This window comes from Linderina pennispora (assembly GCF_002104995.1).
Source record: "Linderina pennispora strain ATCC 12442 chromosome Unknown DL89scaffold_13, whole genome shotgun sequence".
Lineage (NCBI taxonomy): Eukaryota > Fungi > Kickxellomycota > Kickxellomycetes > Kickxellales > Kickxellaceae > Linderina > Linderina pennispora.
Genome location: NW_024468261.1, coordinates 136,046 through 162,396, shown reverse-complemented (window position 1 = coordinate 162,396; position 26,351 = coordinate 136,046). Strand labels below are relative to the sequence as shown.

General features: G+C 53.2%; 12 protein-coding genes across 12 annotated transcripts; 5 read left to right on the top strand and 7 right to left on the bottom strand.

Moving 5' to 3' along the window:
- Window positions 1-434: 434 nt before the first annotated feature.
- On the top strand, window positions 435-851 carry DL89DRAFT_226188 (DUF926-domain-containing protein; the record flags this gene model as incomplete). The annotated part of the gene is made up of 1 exon (XM_040884794.1): window positions 435-851. A coding segment is annotated over one exon (417 nt), but the record flags the coding sequence as incomplete, so codon positions are not given.
- A 226-nt stretch (window positions 852-1,077) lies between these two features.
- DL89DRAFT_51632 (uncharacterized protein) lies at window positions 1,078-2,311 on the top strand. The gene has a single exon (XM_040891758.1). It carries the CDS (start codon window positions 1,146-1,148, stop codon window positions 2,301-2,303), a length of 1,158 nt encoding a protein of 385 aa, XP_040741002.1. The 5' UTR covers window positions 1,078-1,145; the 3' UTR covers window positions 2,304-2,311.
- Window positions 2,312-3,311: 1,000 nt separating this feature from the next.
- On the bottom strand, window positions 3,312-3,959 carry DL89DRAFT_259616 (60S ribosomal protein L10-A; the record flags this gene model as incomplete). Its single annotated transcript, XM_040885706.1, has 1 exon — window positions 3,312-3,959. The coding sequence occupies one exon, from the start codon at window positions 3,957-3,959 to the stop codon at window positions 3,312-3,314; it is 648 nt and encodes a 215-aa protein (XP_040741001.1).
- Window positions 3,960-4,176: 217 nt separating this feature from the next.
- DL89DRAFT_269520 (uncharacterized protein) lies at window positions 4,177-5,761 on the bottom strand. Its single transcript, XM_040888331.1, has 5 exons — window positions 5,492-5,761; window positions 5,283-5,389; window positions 5,140-5,161; window positions 4,916-4,944; window positions 4,177-4,823 (listed from the first exon to the last, which is right to left on the bottom strand). Exons 1-5 carry the CDS (start codon window positions 5,589-5,591, stop codon window positions 4,323-4,325), a joined length of 759 nt encoding a protein of 252 aa, XP_040741000.1. The 5' UTR covers window positions 5,592-5,761; the 3' UTR covers window positions 4,177-4,322.
- Window positions 5,762-6,146: 385 nt separating this feature from the next.
- DL89DRAFT_285748 (uncharacterized protein) lies at window positions 6,147-7,047 on the bottom strand (the record flags this gene model as incomplete). Its single annotated transcript, XM_040889836.1, has 1 exon — window positions 6,147-7,047. The coding sequence occupies one exon, from the start codon at window positions 7,045-7,047 to the stop codon at window positions 6,277-6,279; it is 771 nt and encodes a 256-aa protein (XP_040740999.1). The 3' UTR covers window positions 6,147-6,276.
- Window positions 7,048-7,519: 472 nt separating this feature from the next.
- DL89DRAFT_269519 (translation elongation factor G) lies at window positions 7,520-9,879 on the bottom strand. Its single transcript, XM_040888330.1, has one exon. It carries the CDS (start codon window positions 9,825-9,827, stop codon window positions 7,560-7,562), a length of 2,268 nt encoding a protein of 755 aa, XP_040740998.1. The 5' UTR covers window positions 9,828-9,879; the 3' UTR covers window positions 7,520-7,559.
- A 449-nt stretch (window positions 9,880-10,328) lies between these two features.
- On the top strand, window positions 10,329-12,495 carry DL89DRAFT_269518 (ARM repeat-containing protein). Its single transcript, XM_040888329.1, has one exon. The coding sequence runs from the start codon at window positions 10,415-10,417 to the stop codon at window positions 12,449-12,451; it is 2,037 nt and encodes a 678-aa protein (XP_040740997.1). The 5' UTR covers window positions 10,329-10,414; the 3' UTR covers window positions 12,452-12,495.
- DL89DRAFT_248770 (UDP-Glycosyltransferase/glycogen phosphorylase) lies at window positions 12,463-13,942 on the bottom strand (the record flags this gene model as incomplete). Its single annotated transcript, XM_040885151.1, has 2 exons — window positions 13,042-13,942; window positions 12,463-12,948 (listed from the first exon to the last, which is right to left on the bottom strand). The coding sequence occupies exons 1-2, from the start codon at window positions 13,885-13,887 to the stop codon at window positions 12,463-12,465; spliced, it is 1,332 nt and encodes a 443-aa protein (XP_040740996.1). The 5' UTR covers window positions 13,888-13,942.
- Window positions 13,943-18,581: 4,639 nt separating this feature from the next.
- DL89DRAFT_269502 (MFS general substrate transporter) lies at window positions 18,582-19,989 on the top strand. The gene has a single exon (XM_040888328.1). The coding sequence runs from the start codon at window positions 18,647-18,649 to the stop codon at window positions 19,946-19,948; it is 1,302 nt and encodes a 433-aa protein (XP_040740995.1). The 5' UTR covers window positions 18,582-18,646; the 3' UTR covers window positions 19,949-19,989.
- Window positions 19,990-20,171: 182 nt separating this feature from the next.
- DL89DRAFT_51570 (uncharacterized protein) lies at window positions 20,172-22,371 on the bottom strand. The gene is made up of 2 exons (XM_040891757.1): window positions 21,618-22,371; window positions 20,172-21,489 (listed from the first exon to the last, which is right to left on the bottom strand). The coding sequence occupies exons 1-2, from the start codon at window positions 22,081-22,083 to the stop codon at window positions 20,198-20,200; spliced, it is 1,758 nt and encodes a 585-aa protein (XP_040740994.1). The 5' UTR covers window positions 22,084-22,371; the 3' UTR covers window positions 20,172-20,197.
- Window positions 22,372-22,396: 25 nt separating this feature from the next.
- Window positions 22,397-24,517, bottom strand: DL89DRAFT_294867 (uncharacterized protein; the record flags this gene model as incomplete). Its single annotated transcript, XM_040890566.1, has 2 exons — window positions 22,397-23,721; window positions 23,791-24,517. 2 exons carry the CDS (start codon window positions 24,515-24,517, stop codon window positions 22,397-22,399), a joined length of 2,052 nt encoding a protein of 683 aa, XP_040740993.1.
- Window positions 24,518-24,786: 269 nt separating this feature from the next.
- Window positions 24,787-25,872, top strand: DL89DRAFT_51538 (Pre-mRNA-splicing factor RBM22). Its single transcript, XM_040891755.1, has one exon. The coding sequence runs from the start codon at window positions 24,825-24,827 to the stop codon at window positions 25,839-25,841; it is 1,017 nt and encodes a 338-aa protein (XP_040740992.1). The 5' UTR covers window positions 24,787-24,824; the 3' UTR covers window positions 25,842-25,872.
- Window positions 25,873-26,351: the final 479 nt, after the last annotated feature.

Below are 26,351 nucleotides of genomic sequence, written 5' to 3'. Positions count from 1 at the left end.
GGCCACGGCACGGTGGCGGCCGCAGTCACCACCCTGATCCTGCATACCTGGAAGAACGCCGCCGACAGCGCGAAGAAATCGAATTCAGCATCTGGCCGCCATCACCAACCGCATCGCAAGACGAAGACGATAGGGCTGCCGAGGAGCGTGTGATTGCGCGCAAGCAGGGGAAGTACGAGGAAGTGGATAGCGACATTACGGAGTCAGAGTTGAGCGAGGCGGAGAGCGAAAAGAAGAGCAGGAAGCACAGGTCTAGTAGATCGAAGCACCGCCGGTCAAGGAAGCACAAAAGCTCGTCGAGACGACGCCGCAGAAGCTACTCGGACTACAGCGATGAGTATTCAGACTATTCAGGTTATTCGTCAGACAACCGGCGGACCAAATCGCCGCACAGATCGAAGGATGCGCGTAAATCGAGGTTGCCGAGCAAGTCGCCTGAACCAGCACCCGCGGCAGACATTGCACCGCAGGAGGGGGATTCTTCTGACGACGGAATCGGGCCAATGCCGACAGATGAGCGTGTTCCTGAGCTTACTGAGCGCAGCTTTGGTGGTGCCCTGTTGCCGGGCGAAGGCTCGGCGATGGCGGCGTTTGTACAGTCGGGGGAGCGGATCCCGCGCCGCGGCGAAATCGGCATGGACCCGAACCTGATCGAGCGTCTAGAAAAGTCTGGTTACGTGATGAGTGGAAGCCGCCACCACCGCATGAACGCTGTGCGCGTGCGCAAGGAGAACCAGATTATCAGCGCCGAGGAGAAGCGCCAGCTACTGCTGTTCAACCAAGAGGAGCGCAAGAAGAAGGAAGCGCAGCTGATTGCGGATTATAAGGAGATGCTGGAAAAGAAGAAGTAGACAAGCTTTGGAGAACTTCTCTGCAAGGGCAGCCTCTATTTCAGGCTACTACAGTCGCTACTCTCGCGGCCAGATACGCAAATATATTGTGGTGGCTCCTGCTGCAATTAATTGCTGGTTATTTATACCCTCATAGCCCTGAGCAGTTTTGCGGGTATACAGCCTTGTTGCATCAATAAATGTCGCACTCGGTCTTCGTCTTCGGCTACAGATCCGTCAGGAACACCTCAGTCCAGTTTCTCTCCCATCAACACACTCACGCACTTGTTCATATCGCTACATAGAACACGCCAGATGTTGGTCAAGGTTGCTACCTCAGTCCTCTGCTATGCCGCCATTGCCAGTGCTCAGCACCGTTGGAATGGACGAGCAGGCATCTCCACTAAGACTCCATCGATAGAGCCAGCAACTGCTAATACTGCTGCGCCAGCAGTCTCTATCATCAGTGCTCCAAAAACCACCCACGCCCCCTTACCTGCTGTTGAGACGACTCCTGTGTCCCCAAATGCCCCAGCAGATGCCCCAATACCCACCCTACCTGCCGCACCCGACAACATGTTCCCCGACTACCGCCCATACTACGGCGGTGGGTACCACTATCCCGATCCGGTTACAAACACACTCCGAACCGAGATCTTCTCGACCTCTGACCTGAACCCGCTGGCACAGTATGAGAGCCGCGACGTCACTGAAATCAGCACTATCGTTATCCACCCGGCAGTGCCCACAAGCTGGGCTGCTTCCGACTTGCCACCAATAAGCTATCCCTCCAAGCCAGCTGGCCTGAACGATGACGAGCATCCCGAGACACAGCAGAGCATGTTGGCCAAGCGCCAGTACTTCACGCCTACCACATACACAAACTACCATTCAGTCGACTACACCAAAACCGAGGTCGTTGGCCCCATCTCTGTGTCAACCCAGATAGATATCGTCAATGCCCACCACGAGACCACGATCGTGCCACCAGGTGCCAATATTGCTGACCCACCATCGTCGACAAGCAAGCAGGCTGTCCCACGGCCACCGATCAGAAAGGGTGTCTTGGAGCCGCAGGAACTGCGTAAGCGTTGGTACGGGTTTGAGAGCACAATTACAAACTGGATTAGCCACGCGACCTACTCGACGGTGATCGTGGGCTCGCCAGTGATGATAGAAGAACGCACCAATACCGAGTACTGGGACCAGGCTGTGTCCCCACCCAGCCTATTCGCCACGCCCCCATCATCTCTCGCTGTAACCCTGTCACAGCCCACACCTACCAAGCCGAACCGGGTCAAACGCTACTATGGCGACTCCACAGTCACCAACAGCGTATATGACGTTACGCGCGTCAGCAAAGTGCTGGACAAGGACATTTCGACAGTAACATATATTGTCAACGACTCTGTTGTCACCACTATCGTTAACCCGGTGCACTCAAGCTCCAACTACTACCCGTACTATCCATAAATTGCAACAGTTTCTAAATGCTATAATTTCTTTGTGATAAGAGCTCGGCTGCTAGTCAGCATGGTTTGACACGTCGATAAGAGCATCACGGCGAACCGGTCATTTGAACGTGTCGGATGGTTGTTGGTGCAATGGTGATCCTGGACACCTCCAGTCTTAGTGGCCTGCTCAGCGCGGGTGATTCTGCATTGGTTCGCCACTGCTGGCAGCAGAATCGCCTGTAGAAGCAGCACATCTCTTGCGCGCCCTCTTTATTGCCGCCGTGGCGCCAGAAGCATCAGTAGCAATGACTGTAGAGCAGCAAAATCGTCCAGGAATATCGCCTGAAGCACTGAGTGACTGGAAAATGAGTATGAAGTTTAGAACCGCTACGAGATCACGATTCAAGAGCCAGGAAGAATACGCCCTCCTCCCTTATATTATGCCATGGCCCGCTTACATAACTCGCCTGTGCAGCTGAGAAAGTCATAGTGCTTGAACTTATCGCGCCATCCCTTTCCACGGATCGGCACATGGTGTCGGACCACCGGTGCACCTCAATTACCCATGATTAGTACTGGACCTGGCCCGAGCTTGCTCCGGATTTTCGTGGCAAGCCAACGATTCCAATTCTAAGCACCGAGGATCCGGGAGTGATTCGTTTATTGGACTACTGGATCTGCAATATGCGAAGGAGCTAAGACGAATGGCATTTTGATATATGGTTCTGGATTCGATCTTTCCAGTACTTTCCAGATATATTTGACCCCTTAAGATCTTGATAATACCGTTTTAGGTGCTCAGAGCGAGTAATGCATACTCGCTGAGGCTCAAAAGAGCGCGAATCCTTTCAGTCAATAATAACGCTCTAGCGGACGGTCAAACACATTTTGGACTATAGAATCCTGTATATAGCAGATGCTGCGAAACGTGATATCCACTTCTCCTGTTGGCTAGAGGGGTCATAAATTCTCATATTGAACTACTCTACAAAAGGGGACGAATGTGAGCTCAATATTTCTAGAGAATTTAGGCGGCGATGTGCTTGAGGTGGGCCTCCAGGGGGCCGCGGGTGTTCAGGTACTTGACGTAGCAGCCGTCAGCCTTGACCAGACCGTTCTGGCGGGCCTCAACGTACTCGGCGCGGGTCAGCTTGGTGAAGCCCCACTTCTTGGAGATGATGATCTTCTGGCGACCCGGGAACTTGTACTTGCAGCGACGCAGGGCCTCGATGACCACAGCCTTGTTGTTGTCCTTGGTACGGACCGAGATCAGGACCTGGCCAATATTGACACGAGCGGCAGTACCGTACGGCTTACCGTAGGCACCACGCATACCGGTCTGAAGACGGTCAGCACCGGCGCACGAAAGCATCTTGTTGATACGCAGGACGTGGAACGGGTGAACGCGGACGCGCATGTGGAACGAGTCCTTGCCCGACACCTTGGTGATGTACTTGTTGGCGCTAATGCGGGCAGCCTCAAGAGCCTCGCTCGAGATCTGCTGGTACTCGTCCGAGGTCAGGTGGATGCACAGCGGGAACTCGTCGACGTTAGCCTTCTTGCGGCCCAGGTCGAAGATGCGGATCTTGGGGTCGGGGACACCACGGCAGAAACGCGACTTGGGGTACGGCTTGTTCTTGCAGTAGCGGTAGCAGCGAGCGGGACGGCGACCCATGGTTGGTAGCAAATAAAAGCAATACGAATTCGAATTGAGACTGTTCAAAAAAGTGTATATAAATACAGCTGTTGGATAAAAAGTCAAGGAGAGGCGGGTTTTGAATGCTAGCCGCTGCGCCTGTTTTATATAGGGCGCTAGAAGCACGACGCCAATTTGTCAGCACTACGAAAAATAAATATTCGAGCCAATCAGTTACCGGCTGTGCTGCGATTACTTCTAGACTGCTGCGGTCCAGCGTTTTAGTGTTTTCGGGATACATCCTGGTGTCCTGCATTGGCGGAGGAAAGAGTCGTATTTATAATCGGCGTTGGCAGGGGAATATGTGGGAGTTTATATTGACTAAAGGACAGCCTCCTTTATTCAGTTGTGCTTGGAGCGCTTTGCAGCCGGCGCATCTTCCGGATCAGCATCAGCCTCAGAGTCATCAGCAGCACCTGCAGCCAGCTCCACCTCATTGTCACTCGGCGTGTACTCGATGACTGAAATCACATCGTCGTCATCCGAATCGTCGGTGCCAATGAAATAGGTGCCGGCATTCGGGAACAGGTCATTGGCAAACAGGTCGGCGAGCTCCGAGCCGTTTGCATCGGTGAACCAGCAGAAGAAGCTCGACATGTCCTCGTCGTACAAGTCGCCCTTGTAGTCATCGCCGGTGGTCTGTGTTGACGTCAGGTCCTTGCCTTCCTTCCAGTGGATCTTGTGGTTCGTGACGTGGACGTTGTCCTTGTCTGAGAAGTCAAACTCCTTGACGAGCTGTTTGTCTGTGAAGTACGGGTTCTCGCTGAACGAGAAGATCACTTTGTAGTTGATCGGGTTTGCCGGAGACCGCTCAATCTCGATGTTCTCCAGATGCGAGATCACCTAGAATAATATTGAAGAGCACACCGCATTAGATGATATGCATTTTTACCGACGGAACAAGCGCCACATTAAAGTCAGGGTTTCAGGCTTACCTCGGCATCCTCCATCTCGACCAAGGATGCTACAAACAAAGGGGGGTTGGTGGTAGAAACCAGGGAGCGTGGTGGTTCCCAATTAAGCAAGACGAATAGCGCAAAGAGGAGAGAAAGTAGAAATTAATGCGATCGACAGTCTCGATGGGCAAAATACCGCGCACAGACGCGAAAAAGGAAGGACTGCGAAATGGACGGAAGGGGGAGAGAGCTTGTAAACTTACTGATGATCGGGTGCTTCTCAAGCTACAATTGCAAACAAGGAGCCGGCCAGGATGCACGTTTCCAGATCGGAGGTTGTTAGTAAGAGCACAGTCATGCAGGTTCATCCACTAATAGCTGCGCGAGCAGACTCATTAATACTTACGCATGTGAGCCAGAACTTTGGGATCTTGGCAATCACGCCCTGGCGCTTCTTGTACAGAGGCGCCTTCTTGAGCTCATACTTTGCGTGCAGCGCGGCCTCCTCGTCAACTACATTAAGGGTTGGCATTAGCAGCTCGGCATGTTAGTTTCGACGTGCCCTATATAGTCCTTCATTATATCTGCTTCGAAACGATGTGCATTAGGACATACCGAGTTGCTCGACAATAACGTTGATCTCGTTGTTCACAGATTCGAGTTCAGTGAGCTGTGCCTCGTTGATAGCAAAGTCGTTTCCGTTCTCAGCAGCCATCGTGTACTCTGGGTGTCTGGTTCGTTTTGTGTTGCGCGGGTCTGCAAAGCCACTCCTATATATCCTGCGGGCGAGTGAATACGGGATGCACGAAAAGAGAGGTGGTAGAAATGTCAGGCGGGCGGAGCAAGTGCGCAAACAGTAAGGATGCAGAGGAGAGCAACGCGAAGAGAGCGTCGGCAGACACATCCTGTCTTGGGCATCCCTCCCTGCACCATCAGCAAAACGAACTTTTTTGAAAATCCCTTGAGTTGATCCGCTGATTTCACTCGCTAATTTATTATTGATCCTTGGACCGCTACTAATTATTGACAAAAATGACTAATGGCATGCCAGATATAACATTCATCGTCGAAGCTAGAGTAGCACCTTGTATGAACATCAGCATATGCTCTCGATTGAGATGTTTATATTTCGACATGATTTTCTAATCATTTACAATGGCGTTCTTTTCGCAGTTGCCACTGTGTTCCTGATCATCTTCTGGTTGATGATTAGCAAGAGATTGCTCGATGATGTTTGAATAAATCAAGGTTTGTTTCATGTTTGTACTCGCCAGTTTGGCTGTTGCTGGTCAGCTGCTGGACAAGCTGTCCAGTGAAGAAGGACACAAACAAGAATCCAATAGTACTAGGGAGACGCTTGGGACCATAGACACTAGCTGCAACTACCGGTGCTAGAGCGATCATGCTGCCACCGAAAACTCCGACTCTGACTGCCCTTCGAGAGTACTGCAGTCCTCATTGCAGCAGCTTTGTTCGAACAGCGCAAATGTTGCCAGCGACGAGAAAATAATGGATGTGTTTATTGGGCCAATGCATGCCGCCAGGACACCAGGGAGCAGACGTCCAAAGACCCCAGCAGTGACTGTGATCCCGAATAAGAACAGCATAATAAACCTGATATCGCCTAGTATGGCATAGTCGACAGACCTCCTGCGTGGCGGTGCTTCAATCCGTCGCTTCATCGGCAGCGTTGCACTACCGCACAGGGCAATCTGTATCAGGTCTGAAATGCGCAACGCCCACCGGTGTCTGTGGCTCTTGATGATGGCCCGCATGGCAAACGACTGCCATATCCCGCCTACTGCGCTTCCACTAATGGCAATGCCCACTATGCGAATATCGGTGCGCTCCATCATCGGGCCAAAGATGATTCCACAGAAAAAAGTAAGGCCAATTTGCATGGTACTTATCCATGCCAGCGTCGACGACAGGGTACCAGGAAACTCTTTGGTGAGGTATTCGTCCATGTACACACCAGACGATGCAGCTGTGCCCATAGATATCATTGTGTAAATGAATGAAGCGGCGGTGACTAGCCATTCACCAACAGAGTCAGATTCTGAAATAGAATCTCCAGCAGTTCTGTCATTTGGCAAGATGTGCTTGTTGGCTGCCTGAGCAGCATTCATTAATACCATGCTCTCGGTAGCAGCGCTGTCTTGCATGGGCATGAGGATAGAAATTAAGGGTTAAGCAGAGAAATGGTAGTGCTCACTTCGCGTATCAATCCTGCACCCTTTGAGTACTATCAATGACTAGTAGCATTGGCAGATGAGAGGCTTTCCATGGGTAGCAATGTATGCGGCAAGGGAAAAAGAGGTTGGAGCTACGTCGCTAGTTCTAAACTTCACTGTATTCGCCACTATGCTGAGCATAGTTGCACCCGTGATAAGTCTTCACAAAAACGAGCCCGACCAACGAGACTACGGATGATTCGGTCGAGTTCCTCAGTGGTGAACAGCAGCCGAAATACACTCAGGCTGTTAGATACACACAAGGGTTGCTCGACTACCGCTACCATTTGGGACACAGCATGGCCTTGGCCACTAAAACCATGTCTTGAAGCAGATGATCCCCCTCTTCACCCATTCCCTGCTGCACTACCATATCAGAGCCTGCCACCAGCAACATAATCAAAAAGAGGTGAATAGTATTGCAATTGCCAGCCAAGCATCTAGGTGTCTTACTTCTTCTCAGCCAGCTTCTTCTGGTACTCCTTGACCATGTCTTCTTGGACGTTCGGCAAGACAGGCGAATGGCGCTTGTACTCCATCGAGAACTCACCCTTGCCCTGCGTGGCCGACCGCAGCTCAGTCGAGTAGCCAAACATGTTGTTGAGCGGGACCTCGGCAGTCACGACGCAGTAGTCTTCTTGGGTATCCGTGTCGACGATAATGCCCTTGCGCTTATTGACGGATCCCAGGACGCTTCCCTGGAACTCAATCGGGGCCGACACCTCGACGGTCATGACTGGCTCGAGGACGCGGGGATTGCTCGCCTTGAATGCCTCACGGAACGCATAGAAGCCAGCGAGGCGGAACGCCAGTTCGCTGGAATCGACCGAGTGCGCAGCACCGTCCTTGAGCACCATGCGCACACCAACGATCGGGTGGCCAACCATGAATCCCTCATGCAGGCCATCGTAGAAGCCCTTCTCGCAGGCTGGAATGTACTGTGTCGGGATGTTTCCGCCAACAACGTTGTTGACGAACTCGTGCGGGGTCTCGGCGTGCTCCTCCGGGTCGATCGGCTCAATATAGCCCTGGACACGACCAAACTGACCGGCACCACCAGACTGCTTCTTGTGCGTGTAGGCAAACTCGGAACGGCATGTGGCGGTCTCACGGAAGGCCACCTGCGGCTTGCCAGTGATGCAGTCGACACCATACTCGCGGCGCATGCGCTCGACGTAGATGTCCAAGTGGAGCTCACCCATGCCCGAGATGATGGTCTGCTTGCTCTCGGAATCGACGTGGACGCGGAACGTCGGGTCCTCCTTCTGGAACCTGTTTAGCGCCTTGGAGAAGTTGGGCGAGTTTTTGTCCTTCGGTGTCAGCGAGAGCGAGATGACAGAGTCGGGTACAAACATGGTGCTCATGGAGCAGTTGACGGAGCCGTCGGTGAAGGTGTCGCCAGAGGCGCAGTCGATGCCGAACAAGGCACAGATCTCACCAGCACCCACGCTGTCGACATCCTCCATCGAGTTGGAGTGCATACGCACAAGGCGCGAGATCTTAACCTTCTTGCCGGTCTTGACATGGTATGCAAACTGGCCCTTCTCGAGCTTGCCCTGGTACACGCGGATATACGTGAGCTGGCCATACTTGCCCTCCTCGAGCTTGAAGGCCAGGCCGACAAACGGCTGGTTCGAATACGGCACGACATCCATGACCTGCTCGTTGTTATCAATATCCAGCATGGTGTTTTTGACCTCGACAGGCGTCGGCAGGTACGAGATCACACCGTCAAGCAGCGGCTGGATGCCCTTGTCCTTGATGGCTGAGCCCATCATGACCGGCGAGAACTTGCGCGCAATGGTGGCACGGCGGACCGCGTCCCGCAGCTGCTGCTCTGTCGGCTCCTTCTCCTCGATGAACAGCTCGCCGATCTCGTCGTCAACCTCGGCCAGCGTGGCAACCAGCTCCTCGCGTGCCTCCTTAACCTTCTCGACAAGATGCGCAGGGATCTCCTCAAGGACGACGTCCTCGCCGCGCTCGCCGCGGTTATACACGGCCTTCATCTTCAGAATATCCACAACACCCTCGAACGCGTCTTCGGCACCAATGGGCACTTGCAGGGCAGCCGCAGGGATCTTGAGCTTGTTGCGGATCTGCTCAATGATACGCTGCGGGTTGGCACCTGCCCGATCCATCTTGTTGATAAACGAGATGCGCGGCACGTTGTACCGGCGCATCTGCCGGTCGACCGTGATCGTCTGGCTCTGCACACCGCTGACGGAGCAAAGAACCAGCACGGCACCATCCAGCACGCGCAGAGCACGCTCAACCTCAATTGTGAAGTCGACGTGACCCGGTGTATCGATAATGTTAAGGTTGGTTTCGCCCCACTGCGCGTACGTGGCTGCCGACTGGATTGTGATGCCCTTCTCGCGCTCCAGCTCCATCCAGTCCATGGTCGCACCAACGTTGTCCTTGCCGCGCACCTCGTGGATCGACTTGATCCGACCTGTGTAATACAGGATACGCTCGGTCAACGTGGTCTTGCCAGAGTCGATATGCGCCGAGATTCCAATGTTGCGCAGCTTCCTCAGGCGCTCGACATCGGCGGCATCGGGCTGCGTGGAGGAGTACCGCTTGTTGGCAAGAGCCGACATGAACGGCGTTGCGCGGGCTTTAAACCTACCAGCAGCCATGCCGGCAAGCGACGTGGGGCGGGACAGGGTCTGCAGTGCGCCCTGACCAAGCCGCGGAAGAAGCATGTTCAGCGGCATTTTTGGACAGACTACTTTTGTGGGATAATAAGTGACAGGGAAGTAAAGAGAGCGAAGGACGCACACCCGGCTAGCAGTCCCTTGTTGTTTGCGGCGAGCATCTTATCTTGTTCCCCAATTTTTTTTGCAACCGATCGTTGAAGACCGGCCACATTAGCGTAAAGCGCAGATGAAAAATTGATCAGGGCTTAATTACTGTTCCCATGATCAGAAAATTGCGAGGTAGTGCGCCTGAACGCATGCTGGCTCGGACTAGCGACGGTGGGGATGCCCTCGCCACTTCGGGCATCTGACGTAGTGACGAGGCTACCAGGCCCGGCGCCAGCATATTAAGACGAGTCAGTGGGTGAATACCGATTGCTTTGCCCCAGAGAGGTGGCCAGTATATCGTGTATGCGGGCATCGGCAATGCCAGCAGAGGGCTGGACTCTGGCCGTGAGGAGACAAATAATTGCAATATGCCTAACCGTGGGCGTGGGGGCTGCGTGACCCAATATCGTCTTTTTCTTTCCCAGAACCCACGCATTTCACTTTCTTTTTCTCTCTCTCTGTACTCCCAGCTGCGTCACCCGTCAATTTCACATATAATGATTTCCACACAGCAACACCGGCAGTACATTCAGCAGCTGCAGTCGCCCAACCCCGTCGAGGTGTACAGCGCGCTGCGTACCATCAAAAACACAATTATCGGTAGCAGCATCAAGAAGACGCTGTACTTTCAGCTCCAGATTATACCCAGCGTGACATCGCTCTTGGCGCTCGACGACACCGACGTACAAATCCGGGTCCAGGCAACGGCAATTATCAGCAGCCTGGCACACAAGGGCGAGGGCGCCGCGAAGCAGCTGCTCGACAGCGGCGTGCTGACACCGCTTATTAACCAGATTGCGCCCGGGTCGGACCCCGTGCTCATGGAGATCTCCGAGCGAGCGCTGAACGCACTCCTGGCGTACACGTCAACCAAGATGGGTGCCGAGGAGCACACAGGCACGATGATTCCGTATTTGCTGAGTATTGTCACCGAGGGGAAGTCCATTGTGTCCGTGTATGACATGCACAGCCATGCGCGCGTGGAGCTGGCAGTTCTGATTCTCGGAAAGCTGTGTGTGACGGAGCCGCGGCAGTACACAATTGCCGATATGGGCGCCATCAGCCTTTTGGTGCCATTGCTGTGCCAGGTGTACCCGCGGCTGCAGGTGGCCACGCTGCGCACGCTGTCAGCGCTGTCGTATGAGAACAGCGAGATATGCACAGCATTGACCAATACCGGCCACAATGGCAAGCCGTTCGCGACGATTCTGCTGGACCTGGCGCGCAGTCACGACCCTGAGATCCGGCTTACGGCATGCCTGTGCCTGTCGAACCTGAGCCGCATGCGCGTGACCTCGGCACCGCTGAAAGAGGTGCAGACGGTGGTTGTTCCGGCGCTAGTGAAGCTTATGGCCTGCGAGAATCTGGACAAAATCCAGGTCATCAGAGCACTCGGATACCTGTGCCACGAGGAAGATGAAATGCAGAAAGCAGCCAGGGACGCCGGCGCCATAGTTGACCTGATCAAGCTCCTGGCGGATATCGAGAGCGAGCAGGACGGTGACTTTGTCGATATTGAGCACAACACGAAGCTGACAAAAGCAATTCTGCTGTCGCTGGGCACTATTGTTTCGACTGACGACGAGTGCCGGCGCAAGGCCGTTGACTGCAGCATTCTGCGACACCTGGTGCTGGCCATGGGCAGCAAGGACAGCGAGATCCGGGCCGCTGCCTGCCTGTGCGCTCGTTACATCACGCGGTCAGCATCGATATGCCGCACGCATCTGCCGGAATGTGGCATCCTCAAGCCCATCCTGAATCTACTGAGTGACAGGTCCGAGGAAGTACAGGTGACGGCATCCGCCACACTGGTCAATTTGATGCTGAACCTGTCGCCGGTGCGGATGGAGGCGCTGAAGGAGGGTGTGGTTGACATGTTGGTCAAGCTCTTGCAGTCAGAGAACGTCATGATCCGGCGCAATGCCCTCTGGTCTGTGCGCAACACAGTCACCGAGCTGGACGACGACAACATGCTAAAGGAAATCTTGGACAAGATCAAGGTTGAGCGGCTGTACGAGCTGGCTATCGGACAGGACGAGCCGATGACGCAAGAGCAGGCGGCATGCATATTCCGCAACATCGTCAACGAAGGCCAGTCGGGAATCAACATCCTGTTCGACACCCTGGGTTCCGAGCGCATGATCAGCCTGATTCAGCAGCTGCTGACAGCAGGCGATGACAAGTTCATCTTGCATGGCCTCTATCTGTTCAACAACGTCGCCGTGCGGTCGCCCGAGCACTGTGATCTGATTGCCAGGTGCGAGATCTTGATGCAGGCGGTCATCGGGTTTCTGTCCAGCAGCTCTCCGGAGCTTATCATCGGCGCCGTGTGGTGCATCTCGGGTGTCGCCTCGCACAGGGTCGATGGCGCTGGCGACAACGCCCTGCCAAAGTATATTGACGAGCTGAACCTGCACAACGTGCAGTCGAGGCTCGAGAGCCTTGCAGCCGACCCACGCGTGTCGTTTGAGGTGCACGACCGGGTCAAGAGCTGCCTCGACAACTTCACCACCACCAGCAGTGCGCCAAGCTAAATGGTTTACTATTACCAGCATAAAAACAGTGTAAATGAAGCTACAGATACAATGAACAGGATCAGGATCCCACCCAAGACCCAGGACGCATAGAGCGGGCGCTTGCGCATATCGCTGAACATGCCCTCGAGCTTGGAGCCGAATGCGTCCAGTCCAAACCCATCCTTCACCCGCGCATGGCCAAGCTCACCCATCGCTCTGCGCTTGTCGTTCGACATGCCGATAATTTTGACAATTGCCTTTGCAAACTCTTGCTGGTCCGGCTCACACAGGTACCCGGTCTTTCCGTGCAGAACAGTCTCGCGCGGGCCGCCCGAGTTTACAGCCACCACGGGCACGCGCATGTACATGGCCTCCAGCGGCACGATCCCCAAGTGCTCGTTGCTGGGGGTGTAAAGAATGCATAGCGCTGTTGATAGCAGGAACGCGCGCTGGTTCTCTGTGAACGACGGCAGAAACAGAACGTCCGCGTCAGCGAGCTGCTCGGGGTCTGCTGGCTTCTCGTCGTCCATGTCCAGTAGTGTCGGCGTGCTGACAGCATCTGGGGGAAGCAGTGCACGTGCTTCGCGGGAAATGCCCTGCGGTGCTACCGTGCGTGTGCGCAGACCAAGCGATTTGGCGTGCGCCTCAAGCTCCTTCAGGTGCTCGGTGTTTTCGGCTACCTTTGGGTCCCACCCACCGGCCACCACAAGACATAGCTCCTTGTCATTGATCTGGCCACGAGCATTGGTGAACGCGTCGATTGCCAGCTGCACGTCCTTCTTGCGCTCGAACCGATTGATCGACACCACCATGGCCTTCTCCGTCCGCAACGCCAGCAATGCCGGATCCTCCAAATCTACCGGGGTGTCGTACGCCTTCAGATTCAGCGCCGGCATTAGCACCCTCGGCACCTTGGCCAATCTTGGGAACGCTTTCCGGAACGTCTCCTGCGTAAACCTGCTATTCACCACAATCTCGTCTGCCTCGCCCGTCGTCAGCTCCTCCAGCAAGTCAAACCCCCATCGATAGATCCTTCGTCCCACCGAGTCGCGCTTAGCCTGCAGCTTGTCTGGAAAATGGCAGTAGAAGAATATATGAGCTTGCGCGTACTTTAGCAGCGGGATTGGTGCCGATAGCTGGTCAACGAACAGGACATCGTATTGCACTGGGTCGCTGATAATGGTGCGAGCTAGGAAAAGCGACCGCAGGATGGTGCAGAAAATATGTAGCCCGCCAAACAGGGACGGCGGGATAGGCCAGTTGCCGCCCACACGCACATCCAGGGTGCCGTCGCGCGTTTCAGCAAAACAGTGCGCTGGGTCGTGGTGCATCGTGTAAATAGTCACTGTGTGTCCGCGCTGCTGCAGTGCCAGGGCTGCGTCCACGACAAGCCGCTCGGCACCCCCGATACCCAGGTCTGGGTGCACAAAAGCGACATTCAGCTTCTGCGCCATAGTTAAATTCGCCTAGATGAACAAGGAATTAGACGTTGAGATATAACACGTGTGGGAGAGGTTAACAGAAGAGAAATCCGAGCGATAAATGCCACACGTGAGAAGGGCAATGATCCTGAATCTCGGTTCGTGGACATCCTGTGGCTCGGTCTGTGAACGTGTAGAGCCGAACCGATATTGAGTGAGCTATAGATATACCCAGGACTGAAAGCGCCCGCAGCACCCACTCTCACTACTGAACTAAGGTAGCCTTGCAAGGATAGTAGCATACAGATCGTATTCTGTGAAAAAGCAATGTTTCCTACAAAGTTCTCTTCCGCTGGAGAACCGAGGAAAGTTGCTGAAGAAATTGAAGAAATATGAAACTCATTTTAGAAGCACCCTGACACGGTTTTTCACCAGCAGACATTGGTAATATTCTTCAAATTTTATATAGGTTTCTGTGGGATGCTAGAAGTGGCATAAATGATTGGTTATCTTGGAAAACTACTCAGGATTTATATTTGGTGGCTATAGAATCGAACTTGGGGTTTGTATTGGAGTCCAGGAACACTGCATTCCTGCTCTGGCATGAAGGGTGCTGCATCCTAGCAACAAGGATTCCTTGTGCTTTTTCCAATATATTTTTGTGAACGCTTAAGATTGGCTTTATTGGCATCTGAATACTTTACTACTAGGAGAACATCCCACCTAGTACATTTCCTAGACAGTTTGACTGAGATATCTTTAGGCACATACAGTTGCTCATTATTATTATTCGTGGGCTATGATTGGCGCCAATAGAAGGAAGGTATCTGGCACCATCTTTACCTTTATATAAGATTTTATAGTCCAAAAAGTGTCCGACTGTCCGCTAGAAATTATTTAATTAGTTAAAAAACTCTTAAGCTTCAACACGGGTTTGAGTGACTTGCTCTGTAAACTCCTTTTGATCTTGTGCGGCATCTGACCTCATCGGTGAAACCAGGGTGACAGGCTGGTATTGTAGTGGTCACAGGTCTCCACTAGATATCTCCATTGGTTCAGCGCAAGAGCTGCTCTCATTGTCGGTCGGTCTGATAATTTCCATGGCATCATCATGGTGGTCATCACCAGCTGCGCAACACTCAGGATATTTATTTATGAGCATCTATTGAATAAGGCCATATAGCTCTTCTAGTGGCCATACAATATTTGTAGGTTTATTTTATAAATTAATTTGTCTTATGAACATGCGTAAGCAGTAGTATTTGGGCCACAATGGACCCAGTCTATATAGACTGATTCAAGAGACTGTATCAGTGCTAAGGGCCCCAAGAACCATGCAAGCCCGATCATTTTTAATAAAAAGTTCTTAATGCTATGCATATGCAATAAAGCAAAACTGAACAGCATCATTTCTCTTCTTACTTGCCTATTGAATTTCTCAAATGAATATTACCCGCAGCACTACTGTCATAAAGACATCACTTGGTGGTATTGGCTTCTGTGATTCTATGTTGCCCCACCTAGAGCAATTTGTACACAGCGTCAATATCATCAAAGAGCATACATACATGCTTGCACGATGGATATTACTCCATCAACTAGCTGACAATGATGGCTTTGACCCTACAATATTTATGAAAAAGGAGTTTTTTTCGTTCTATTTATTTATTCATTTATCGCAACCTGAAGGCAAAGACAGCCATGTCTGCTGAGGATTTCATTAACCGGAAGGACAGGTCAGAACTGTCGAGCGCAGATTTCAGTGATGTAATTAGATATCATATTTATGATTATCTATTGCATAATGGCGATATCGAGCTACATGGTGTACATGAAATGAATCAAGTAGCAACATACATGGATACCGAGCTGATGACAGCATACAAGAACAACATTGTGTTGCACTATGGCACTTGCCTACAGCGGATTCTGGCCAAATTGATTGATATTCGCAGCCGCAAAAACACACTGCACAGTACAATGGGCAATGTGTCCAAGGCTGAGTTCAATAATGCATGTCAAGTGTGTATTTATACACCTGCACAGAAGCTCCGCCAGGCAGTTGCCTCTAGGCACCCTGATCTCAGTGTGCTCACCCCACCGATGCTTGCAATCTACAACAAGCTGGCACCAGTCCTTAATGCCTATGATGCCAAGTACAGATTCGCTAAAGACAGCCGATACTATGATGCCAAGGTAAATCCACTTAAGCATCTGCTTGCATACATTCGTCTATGCCAGCTTATCGAGAATGAGCAGCTTGGCAAGTCTCCTCCCCAATGCTTGCCTCTGCGGACATTATGGATCCCAGGCCATATGCGTTTGGACAAGCAAATAATCAAGCAGGTGTTTGTTTCGAAAACATGTGAGGAGGTTACCAAGATCAACGCAGCAAAGAGGGCAGCAACAGAGGCAAGGAAAGCAGCAGAAAGGGGCGAAAAATTGGCCAAGAAGGCTGCACGCGAAGCAGCGAAGATGCCATCGGATGCAACAGAGGCCACTGCAGCAACTGCAGCAGTAGCGGCTGATTCACTTGCTGCTGCATCGGCAGCAGCAGCAGACACTGTTGCAGCACTTAACAATGCATATGCACCAGCACCCCCAGTCTGTGCACATGACCCGGTCCAAGGGATCACACAACCTGTGTGGGATGTGTGGGGCTGGGTCGCAGATCTAACATCAAAGCCATTTAAGGTGCATGGTGATAGAAAATTCCACGGAATGGCGACAACAGATGGTGTAACGATATGCATTTTGTTGCAAGACAAGATATTCAAGGCTGATGGTGCAGTAGATGCTGATGGTGCAGGAGGCGATGCTGCGGGAGGCAATACTATAGCTGACTGTTGCTATATCCACCAGATCCCACAGCCAGAGCTGCAGAATCTGAAAGGCCGCTGTGTATTCATCGATCCAGGTCGGGGCGATTTACTATATATGACGCATGAAAATAGCAGCAATGGGAAGGAGTGTGAAAAATGCTCTACCGCTACACATGGCAGCAGCGCAATAAGGAGCTCAAGCTGCGCCACTACGACAGGATTCGTCAGGCTACAAAGGATCAAGTCCCAGAAGATGCTGTCCGCAGAGCAGAGGCAGAGCTTTCCAAGCACTGCTGCCGGACCCTTAGCCCAGCAAAATTCCGTGCCTACGTTGCTGCCCGTGCATCTGTGCGGTGTGTCCTAGCACCATTTTATGCCAACACGATGACAGCGTGAAGGCTACTAGAGCAGCAGCCCACGAAGTCAAACAAGCAGCACCAGAGGCGCTGTAAGGACTATCCGGGTGTCAGTACCAGTCCCAAGGTGTACCTGCTTCACCGCAAGCTGCGCCTTGATTCATTCATGAACCAGGCCCGTGCAGACCACAGGCTTGCCGCGAAACTCCGGAGCAAGTTCGGTCCAGATCCAGTGCTGATCATGGGCAATTGGAGTGCGCCGATGGCCCGACACTATGCGCCGATTCGTGGCAAGGGATGGCGCGATAAGTTCAAGCACCATGGCTTTGAAGTCTATCTGATCGACGAATTCCGGACATCGTCGGTGTGCCCGTTCTGCTGCGATAAGTCACTGCAGACATTCCGGCATGTTCCCAACCCGCGGCCCTACCAGAGATCGAAGAACCCAACTGTGAAGTGCCATGGCCTTCTCCGCTGTACAAGCGAGTCATGTAAGCGGGCCATGGCATAATACAGGCGAGCCTATTCGTCTCGGCTCTTGAATCGCGATCTCGCAGCAGTTCTAAACTTCAGGCTCATTTTTCAGTCACTCTGTGATTCAGGCAGTATTCCTGAACGGTTCCGTCGCTTTACGGCCATTGTTGCCGATGCTTCTGGCACCACCCCTGAAACAAAGAGGTCGCGCAAGAGGCGTGCAGCAGCAGGCGATTCTGCTGCTAGCAGCAGCGAGCCAGCGCTGAAGCGCCTACGCAGAGCAGGCCATCAAGACAGGAGATGTCCATGATCGACATTGCACCAACAACCATCCGACACGTTCAAATGACCGGTTCGCCGTGATGCCCTTATCGATGTGTCAACCCATGCTGACTAGTAGCCGAGCTCGCATCGCGAGCAGAGTATTTCTAGTATGAAAAGCTAAAGAAACAGGAAAGGGTGGGCGTGGGTGTTAAGGGCTTATACGATCCCTCTGGCACAGCCTAAAGGAAATGATGCATATGGAAAATGATACTAGCGGAAAGAAACGCTATGTAGCTCGCAGTAATTGGATCTTGGATTCTACCAGAGAACGCCTGCTTGGTGGTAATGAAAACAGTGCAATACTTTTATCGTTGATAAGTCTTTATACAGTTACAGACAATACTCTCTTTACATAGAGTTCATGACTATCATCCCTATATATACCGTCCTGGTGTTCTCCGGACTCTGGCCCCCTATTGTTTTGCGCTCTCAAACCTCTCACATATGGAAGACCGAAAACATTGGTACACTATTAATTTGGCTGGGCTGAGCACCTTTGCCGCTGACCTTCATATTGGAGTACATGCTGAATTATTGCTCAGCAAAAGTTATCCAGTGTTATAGCCTGAAGTGTGACAAGTACAGGAATCTGACGCTACCCAAACCCTTCTCACTACCCTCTGCCCCTCACAATAGCGGCATAATGCCAGCATTTCCCATGCCACAGACATTGTTGTCCATGGTAATACTCCCATGAACTAATGCCAACGGAATAGTACTTCGGAAGAGTACTTCAACAAAAAGGCACTGGCTTCAGGCCAGATATGCTTATTATCTCTTCTCTATGTCCAGTTTTCAATATCCTGTTTCGTACTAATGCAAGCCAGTACCAATACTAATAACACCACGCTAGCAAGTATTGCACAAGCGGACAAGTGCATCGTATCAGTTGACCACCCAGCTGGCGACTCTACTCCAGAATCCGATACCGCTCATGGATGGCTGGTTATTGCTGGTTCATTCGTTTATACAATGGCTTCTGTTGGCACAGCTGCATCATTTGGTGTGTACATGGATGAATATCTCACAAAAGAGTTTCCTGGTACCCCATCATCGACGCTGGCATGGATAGGTACCATGCAAATTGGCCTTACTTTTTTCTGTGGAATCATCTTTGGCCCGATGATGGAGCGCATCGATATTCGCATAGTGGGCATAATTGGCACGCTCTTTTCTGGCGCTGGGTTACTAATTGCTTCAGGCTGTACCTCGCCAGCATCGCTTATCGCCACGCAGGGAATTATAACTGGTATTGGATTCTCTGCTATGTTCACTGTCGCAATGACCCTTCCTTCCCAGTGGATGGTAAAGTACAAGCCTATAGCAGTGGGCATTGCCATCAGTGGAAGTGCAGTAGGCGGGATATGGCAGTCGTTTGCCATGCGGGCCATCATCAAGAGCCACGGATACCGGTGGGCGCTGCGCATTTCAGGCCTGATACAGATTGCCATGTGCAGTAGTGCAACGCTGCCGATGAAGCGACGGATTGAAGCACCGCCACGCAAGAGGTTTATCGAACATACACTCTTACGTGACCCCAAGTTTATCCTACTGCTTCTGTTTGGGATCACAGGCGGTGCAGGATTTTTCATTCCATTCGCATTCATGCCAAACTATGCAGTCGTCGTGCTGCATAAAGACATTTCATGGGATGCCAATATCTCGGCACTGATGAATGTTGGCGGGTTCTTTGGACGTCTGCTCTCTGGTATCCTGGCAGCATATATAGGTCCTATCAGTACACTCGCTATTTGCTCGCTGGTATCGTCTCTCGGAATATTCGTCCTCTGGTTGCCCTTCAAGAATACGGCGGTGCTCATTATTGAGGCATTCGTTTTTGGAATGTCCAGCGGCAGTCTAGTCACAGTATTTCCCGTCGCTGCTGCAAGTCTATATGGCCTCCAGCGTCTGCCAAGTATTCTAGGGTTACTATTTGTGTCATTCTTCGCTGGACAGCTTATCAGCTCGCCTGTCGCTGGCCGACTGCTAGACAAGTATGGACATGGAGCAGATTTCAGTTCTCTGATAATTTACACTGGCGCACTTTTTGCAGTAGCGGTTGTGTTCTTGGTCATGATCCGGTTGCTGATTACTAGGGATATCTTTGCTAAAGTTTAAACCGACATCGTGAAAATACATGGAGTCATTTTGAGCATGCACATAGCCAATATCCTTGATTGTATATTGATCTATCAATCTGTGTTTTCGCTGTTGTGCTATATTTCGCTAGAAACTGATATACTCCTTGGTTTTCAATTGCCATATATGTAACATGATTTCAACATAGGTTTCAAGTGTCGCTATTCATTTGTGACAGCTATATACAGAGAATCAAATGCTAGAAATATATTATGCTTCACAAGTATATCATGGAATGATAAGGGTGCGTCGAGAATCTCTGACAAATAAATATGCCTCAAATGCCGCCTGCGAGTCACCCTCCCTGGAGCCGCCAGCACCGTTTGTCAGCTCCAGTGCCATACGACGCTCCACCGGACGTACAAACACTAGATAGACAAGCAGCAGATTGGTCAGTGGCGGCGGCAAATACACTGACGGCAGATGTACACCGCCGGTTCCACAGAATCTCAGCTCAGCAGACTGCATAGAGTAAAACAAGTTGCGCTTAATGCCGTTGGCATTGCGGATGCGCAAGTTCGCAAGCGCCATGTCGGGGATCACTGATGTGGAGATGCCACGTATGCTATTGTGCAGCTCGTCGATGAAAGCGCCGGCGAACCCCAGCCAATCTCTGGCTGTGGTAAGTGTGTTTGCAGTAAAATACCCGGTCGCTTCCAGGTGCGTGTACAAAACAGTCGAGTGGTCCTGGAAGCCGTTGCGTCGGTCATCGATAAACGAGTAGCCGGGATCGACGCAGTACGTGTCGTCGAGAATGCGCTGCGTGAGTGTGAAGCCCGTGTGCTGCACGGACAGGCCGCGCAGTAGCTCCTCGTGCAGGATGCGTTGTGCATTGGCTACGGCCTGCTCGATCGGCAGCTGCTCGTCTACAGGAACTATTAGGTTGCGTGGAATTTCAAAAATATGCTGGGCACTGGTTGCTGGAGTCCGGTGAGGTGTTGCAGCGGACAGGGATGGTGCTACTTGCGGTGGGGTCTGGTGGGGGACTAGCGTAGATGTGCTGAATTCACTCGACGGCTCAATGTCCGACAGCAAGCGTGATGCGACATGCTCAGGTTCTTTGCGGGGCTGTATCGCATCTAGTGCAGCTGTCAATGCAATATTCAGGTCATTAGTAGAATTGGCCAGCTGCACTGCAGATTCCTTTGCTATTGACTTGCTGACAATCATATACATGTGCTCGTCGGCGGTGATATTGATGCGCTGTGCTGCGCTATAGTGCGCCAGCGTGGGCTGCCGAGGAGTGGTTCCAGGTGATTTAGAAAGTTGTGCGTGTACAGTCTTGGAGCAAGCCTGTAGATGGTCATGGCTAGCAGTGTGCGGGAAGATCACCTCTCCACAGGCTAGACATTGGCAGCAAGCGCCAAGGGTCTTGATATGCGGGATTGGGAGGGTTGGGACTGGCATCTTGCGCACCCTTTCCCGCAACTTCTCTGGCGGAAAGATCGCCCTGCTGTTCAGAAACAGGTAGGCAATAGCCAGTGCCCCCTTCTCCGGCGCGTATTGCCTGACTCCAGAAGCTACATTGCATAAGAATAACGTGTATGCTGGGGACAATGGTCAGAACCTACGAAATCCAGCACACTGGTAAGAACTAGTCCCGGCATCCATGGTGCCTCCTAGGCTCCCCTCAAGCTTGCCTACTTACACAGGCCCCGGTACGGATGTTTCTCCTTGATATGATTATAGATGTTCTCAGGGCACACAGTCTCGCGACATCTAGTGCATACCAGAACGCCCAATGGCAAGTATATGGCCAGATTGACGGCCTTCAAGGCATAGCACTCATCCAATATCATGTCGCCCGCGCCGCCCACAGTATGCAAGCTGGATCCCAGACCCATTGGTGGCGCATAACCCATGACCTGGCCCCCTTCCTCAGAATCATCGCTAATTGTCGACAATGGGCAAGTGGGATTCGCCAGGCGTGCTACTTCCACCAGACAGTAGAAGCAGGCAGGTGCATGGCTCGCTATGTACTTTGGATCGAGGAGCTTCATACAATAGCACTGGATCTGGTATCCGCGCCGTGTGCTGAATGCCAAGGTGCAGCCACCGACCAGAGCAGTTACCTGGCTACCGCTGCTGGGCTGCAAGGGATCGTGGGCTTTCATTATAAGGTGTATCTCTGTTCTTTGTGCAGTGTCAGGTCGGCTTTGCAAGGAAGTGGCAGTATTGAATGGAATCAGAAGTGTACAGTGAGTGGAAGAAGAGGGAGAAAAAGCCTGTTGGAATTGATGAAATGCAAGGGTGGCAGGAAACAAAAACAGGACAAGGGACCAGGAAGCAATCGGCGAATTTTAGCATCCAGCTCCCAAGAGGGAGAAGAATTGAAGGCAGGATCACAAATTCTGCGTTATTTCTGATCACAGCAATAATAGGAGACCGACGGCTATGTGCAAGACTATCACTCTCTTGTAAGATAATTTAGTACGAGTCAACTATGATCTGGCGTCCTTCACGAACAAACAGGAATGACGAGTACGCAGTCATTGCGTCAGCATAAAAGTCCGGGTTCCTGCGCTTATGCAGGACCACTATCGCCTTGAGTTCCATCGGCCGCACCATGGCCAGGTACTGGACGACAAGGCTGGCCAGGGGAGCGGGCAGGTAGAAGGGTGCCGAGAGATAGCCGGTGGTGACATCATTGTTGACGACCATCAGCGTGCCCAGAGAAGCAAACAGGTTGCGCGTGGCGTACTCGGCATTGCAAAAGCGGATATCCTCGGTAGAGACACCGCATGTGGCGGTGATACCGGTCAGCTGTAGGCACAGCAAAAGAATATCTACGAACTGCGCGGTGAATGCCAGCCATTGGCGGAGCTGAAAGCGGGCGACCAGGGCCTCGGCGCTCTGCGGATGCAGCAGCTGGTAGTCGGTAGGCGACAGGAACTGGGAGGTGGCCAGGTGCTGCTGTAGGGTGTGTTTGTAGCGATCGAGTTTGTTGCGTGGATCGCTCAGGAACGAATACCCAGGGTCCTGGCACCGCGGATTGTCAGCCAGCCCGGCGGCTATGGCTAGCGTCAGATCATGCACTGGCAGGCCGCCCAGCACATAGGAGTCGAAGAGCTCCGTGGCAGTCACCAGTGCCTTCTGCAGCGACATGGCAGGTGTGCGTGCCGCCGCCAGCAATGGGTTACGCAATGTCATCGGCTCTGGAAGCTGCGAACGGGTACGCAGCGATGCCGCCTTGCGCGGCACAATCTGCGGGTTGACCAGGCTCGGCCCACGGTCCTTGGTTTCCGGATCGCTGGTGCAGGAATCGCTGGCATCGCTATTCATGGGCAGGCCCTCTGGGTGGCCGATCTGGTCCGGGTATATTGCATCGGAGTCGGAGCCATCTGGCGTGGTGGTTGGGCTGGGTGTAACTATGTAGAGGGTGTCGCGACCATGCCACCAGATGCGCTGCACGCGCCCGTGGCTTAGCAGGTACTTGGAAGGGTTGGCAGAGTCCAAGAGGCTCTTTTCGATATTCCCCAATAGGGGGCAATCGGGCAGATGCTTGGTGAGGAGTGCGCGCTTGATGTACACATGGCCGCAGGCCTTGCAGGAGAAGCCGCGGCGGCTGAGCACAGGGAGCAGCGGCACGGGGTGTGTGGGCTTGGGGAGGCGCAAGATGGCGTCCCTGACAGCCTCGAAGGGCTTGATGAGGGCCTTGTTTTCCTTTACAAAGTTGCAGGCGTGGGTTACCGCCTGCATGCCATATACGCACACCTTTGCGGACCCGTCGGTTGCGCTGAAGAACTCAGAGACTACACAGGGAAGGCTGAGGGATTGGTGAGCAACAGCACAGGCGGATGCGGCGGGTATTTTTCACTTACATTGGAGCTTCGAGTGATACTGGTGCAGGTGCGCCTTCAGCGTCTGAGGTGGAACGGTTGCATGGCAGGACTTGCAGATAAGCAGACCCAGTGGCTCGTAAACAACCAGTCCTACGCCCTTCAGCGCCAGAGGCTCGATGATCCCGCTGTCCTGAGTGCTCTGCAGCTTCGGATGCATGGCTGTGTCCTGCTCCTCCTGCATATGCAGTGCAGGGTCCTCCAGCAGGCGCATCACGGCACTCGATACCTCTGGCATAATCGCGCTGGTGGCAGAATTGACCCTCTGCGTGGCGTGCGGCAGCTGGTTGAGCAGGGTTGGTTGATCCGTCATGGTCACATCCGCCAAGTCAAATCCGTCATCATCGATAACCTCAAAGTTATCGGCAAATGTGGTATGGCTGGTCGCTGCCACTTCCTTGTCGGATTCCCTGTCATCCCAGTCGTTGATGCTGGCAAAGGGCTCGTCGGCCTTGGCTAGGCAGAAGTCGCACCGCTGAGCGTGTGTAAAGAGCCGGCCGTCGTCGAATACCTGGCCGCAGAAGCACCGCACACCGGCGCCGGTTATGTCATTGAATTCAATTGCGCGATCGGGGCCGAATGTCACTATGTAGCGGCTATGCGAGGTGCATTGGTGCGTGTATAGGAGCCTGGTGTTGGCGAAGGAGGCTGTGCAGTTGCTGCAGAGATAGTAGCTCAGACGGTCCCTGGTGGTGATTACTTTGGCCATGGTATTGGGGTTTGGGTATGAAGGGAAAACTAGCGAGTAGAGATGCAGATGGCACAGGGGATCACTAAATATCCCAGACACCCGGTGGCGCCTGCACCCCCTCCTCCGGCACCGTCGGCAGGCTACATGGCAAGTCGACTCACGTGCTCCATATGTGGAAATGTCTCCGCAGCGAGAGCCCACATACCCTGATCGGTTGATTTTCTGATTGGCCAATGCGTGCCATTTTTTCTTTTTTAGCTGCGTGAGCACAACATCGGTCCAGCGGCTCTCTTGACTTCCAATCCGTATATTTTCAACAATTATTATGTCGAAGAACGAATCGCTGCAGACGTGGGAGGATTCCGAGTTTCCGATTCTGTGCGAGACGTGTCTGGGCGAGAACCCGTACGTGCGGATGACGAAGGAGCGGTTCGGCAAGGAGTGCAAGGTATGCGCCAAGCCGTTCACAGTCTTCCGGTGGCTGCCGGGCCGCGGGATGCGGTACAAGAAGACTGAGATCTGCCAGTCGTGTGCCAAGCTGAAGAATGTCTGCCAGACATGCATTCTGGACCTGGAGCACGGGCTGCCGGTGCAGGTGCGCGACTCGGCGCTGGGCCTTGAGGATGCGGCGCCGCGCGACGACATCAACCGCCGGCACTACATGGAGAACCAGGCGCGCACAGACACACCGTTGGACTTTTCCGGGCGGGCAAACCCGGCCGGCCGCGAGATGCTGAAGCGCATGGCGCGACGCGGGCCGTACTACGAGCGCAACAAGCCGCACCTGTGCTCGTTTTTCGCCAAGGGCACGTGCACGCGCGGCAACGAGTGCCCGTACCGGCACGAGCTGCCCAAGGCCGACGGCGAGCTGGCCAAGCAGAACATCATCGACCGGTACCATGGCACCAACGATCCCGTGGCCAAGCGCATGCTGGCGCGCAGCTCCGCAAAGGTCGATGGCCTGGCGCCGCCCGACGACAAAAGCATTGCGTCGCTGTTCCTGGTCGGCCTTACCGCTGAGACCTCGGCTGATGACATCAAGGGGTATTTCTATGCGTACGGCGAGGTCAAGAGCGTCAACGTGGTGCCTGCCAAGGGCTGTGCCTTTGTCAACTTCAAGACGCGTGCAGGCGCCGAGGCTGCTGCGCAGGCGGTGATCGGCGGGTGCGTGATCGGGGGCAAGTCGATCAGGGTTGCGTGGGGGCGCGCCCGACCCAAGGGCCCCCGAGCTGACGCGCCCAAGCCGACAACAGCCGGCGCTCCGCCGCCACCACCCGGTAGCACCCGTGCGATGGCATATCCCAGCCAGGATCCAACAGCGCAGGGTGCACAGCCGAAATGAAACTGGATGTGTGTGTGGTTGCAGGATTCCGCGCTGCCAATCTAGATACGGAGATATGGTGGTCAGGTTTTTCCCCTGTGTGGTTGCCTGTCAGCCCACATGGCAGGAAACCCGAGCATTGCGTGTGTGGCACCAGGGGCGGGAGCAGCACTGGGGTGCGATGCCGGCTGTACTTTCCTTGCGGAACGGGTGGGCGCGTCCAGAACGGATTTCCCTATACTGTGTGCGACCAACTGGCTGGTGGGACGGTCCGCCAAGAGAGCCGGGAGCACTACCATCTGCACCCATCAGGGTTGTAGCGTGATTCGCATGCTTCGGGCTATTTCACTTTTTTGTGCAAGACTCCACTAGCGCCAAAAAAAATAATGCCCACACTTTTTACTTACCCATGCAGAGGCACCCGAGGGCTATTTTTCGCTCTTGCCCCCCAAAAGCATACGATTTAAGTGCCCGGACGGGCAACCAGGCTCCGTGACCTTTCTTCCTTCACTTTGTTCCCCACTTTCTGAT